Source organism: Sinocyclocheilus anshuiensis, unplaced genomic scaffold (genome assembly GCF_001515605.1).
Source record: "Sinocyclocheilus anshuiensis isolate Anshui unplaced genomic scaffold, SAMN03320099.WGS_v1.1 scaffold886, whole genome shotgun sequence".
NCBI lineage: Eukaryota > Metazoa > Chordata > Actinopteri > Cypriniformes > Cyprinidae > Sinocyclocheilus > Sinocyclocheilus anshuiensis.
Genome location: NW_015536542.1, coordinates 1,282,945 through 1,284,638, shown reverse-complemented (window position 1 = coordinate 1,284,638; position 1,694 = coordinate 1,282,945). Strand labels below are relative to the sequence as shown.

The 1,694-nt window shown below is 36.9% G+C and overlaps 1 protein-coding gene across 1 annotated transcript in view; it reads left to right on the top strand.

Moving 5' to 3' along the window:
• LOC107697908 (uncharacterized) overlaps positions 1-1,694 on the top strand; it is a 32,796-nt gene that overhangs the window by 9,749 nt on the left and 21,353 nt on the right. Inside the window, exon 4 of the mRNA XM_016498775.1 lies at positions 553-668. Within this exon, the coding sequence (XP_016354261.1) occupies positions 553-668 (116 nt within the window). The remainder of the gene's footprint in view (positions 1-552; positions 669-1,694) is intronic.

Below are 1,694 nucleotides of genomic sequence, written 5' to 3'. Positions count from 1 at the left end.
TAGAACTACAGTAACATCATGTTCACACAGCGCACACAATTCCTCTGCACTTCCGATTTCTCCCAATATGGGGACAGGAGAGCTGTCAGTCAATAAATGGGAAAACAAAGTAACTGGCATTACTTTTTTGAAAAAGTAACTCAGATATTTTCTTGTAAATTAAAAATGTAATGCGTTACTTTACTAGTTACTTGAAAAAAAGTAATCTGATTACGTAACTCGCATTACTTGTAATGAGTTACCCCCAACACTGCACACACATACACACGTTTAAAGAGATAAAATATATTATTATTACAATATATTCAAATAAGTATTATTAAAAAAACATTGTTAATAGAATAATAAATATTAGTAGATTTATATTTGAATAATTGAATGTATGTTTGAAAATACTGAAATATTTAATATATTTGTAATATATCTAACAAATATCTAATGTATGGGCAATAAATTATTGCAACGGATGGTGTTTGCATTTCGTGTTTTTATAATATAAATTTACAACACTGTAATGTAAAACAAGTCAGTTGGCTTTCTTTGGACAAATAGAAAAAAACTCTACGAGAACAATGGCTGATGGATGGAATGAGCACCCAGGAATCTGTGAAGGCCCAGACTGAAGATAACCAGCAGCAGACTAAACTCCTGCAGAGCAATATTGACAGGTACTCTCACATCTCACAAATGAAAAAAAAAAAATTTTTTTTTACTCTATCACTAATAGTGTGCAGGGTTCACAGCTTTTCTCTTGACTGAAAGAAGCAATTGGATTATTCTTGTTTAACCACTGTGATGGGCTTTCGGTGTTAGCCAAGGGTTAGACAGACAGACCTCACTCACAGTATTGCATAAACTGTCTACTTACGCAGCCCACCTTGGCAGCGAGAGCCTGTTGACTTACGACAAGCTTTGCCTGGGAAAAAAAACAACAACCATTACACAGGAGGTCATACCTGAAGCAGGAAGGATGACTAACACAACAAAAGGACAAAATAACTTAGAATAAGTTTTTTTTAAAGGAAACAACTTTTTCCACTAGAACCACTCTCTTATAATGAGAGTTACCATAAGCTGCCATACATGGCCTGAGAGACACACTTTCTGCCTGATACTTGTCCCTGTGGAGCTTTATTTAGATGGAAAGGAAGTTTGCTTTCCAGCAGTTGTTAAGATCGATTTTGGACTCAAATCTCCAAAGAGCTTTCTATTGACCAATAGACTCCACAATATGATGGCTGCAGTTTAAACCAGGTGGATTAAGAGCAAAAAAGCAATCTAAAGAGAATCCCCACAATCACAGGACAGAGGAGGCTTGTCATCTCCTCTAAGTTATCTTGACATATAGGTTCATGGCCCCAAACAAAACATAAATGAGGGTGATCATTCTGAAACTCTGAAACTAAACACTCAATTTTCTGTATCATCAGCTCTCTGCACATGCCATAAGTAATGTTAAAGACTGAACAATACCGAAAAATTACACAAGGAGGTGCCATTAACTTGCATGAAAGCAGTCTACTTTAGACAGTTGCTGATGTAACTGTCATAGGCTAGTAAGAGCTGTGCGTGTAAAACCTCACTCCCCTGATCTCAAGAAGCACTCTAGCCGTGGCCTTGGGTGCAGCAGGCGCAATGATATTACGCAGCGCCTGAAAATAGGCTAACTTCCGTCAACATAACCAACTACACAA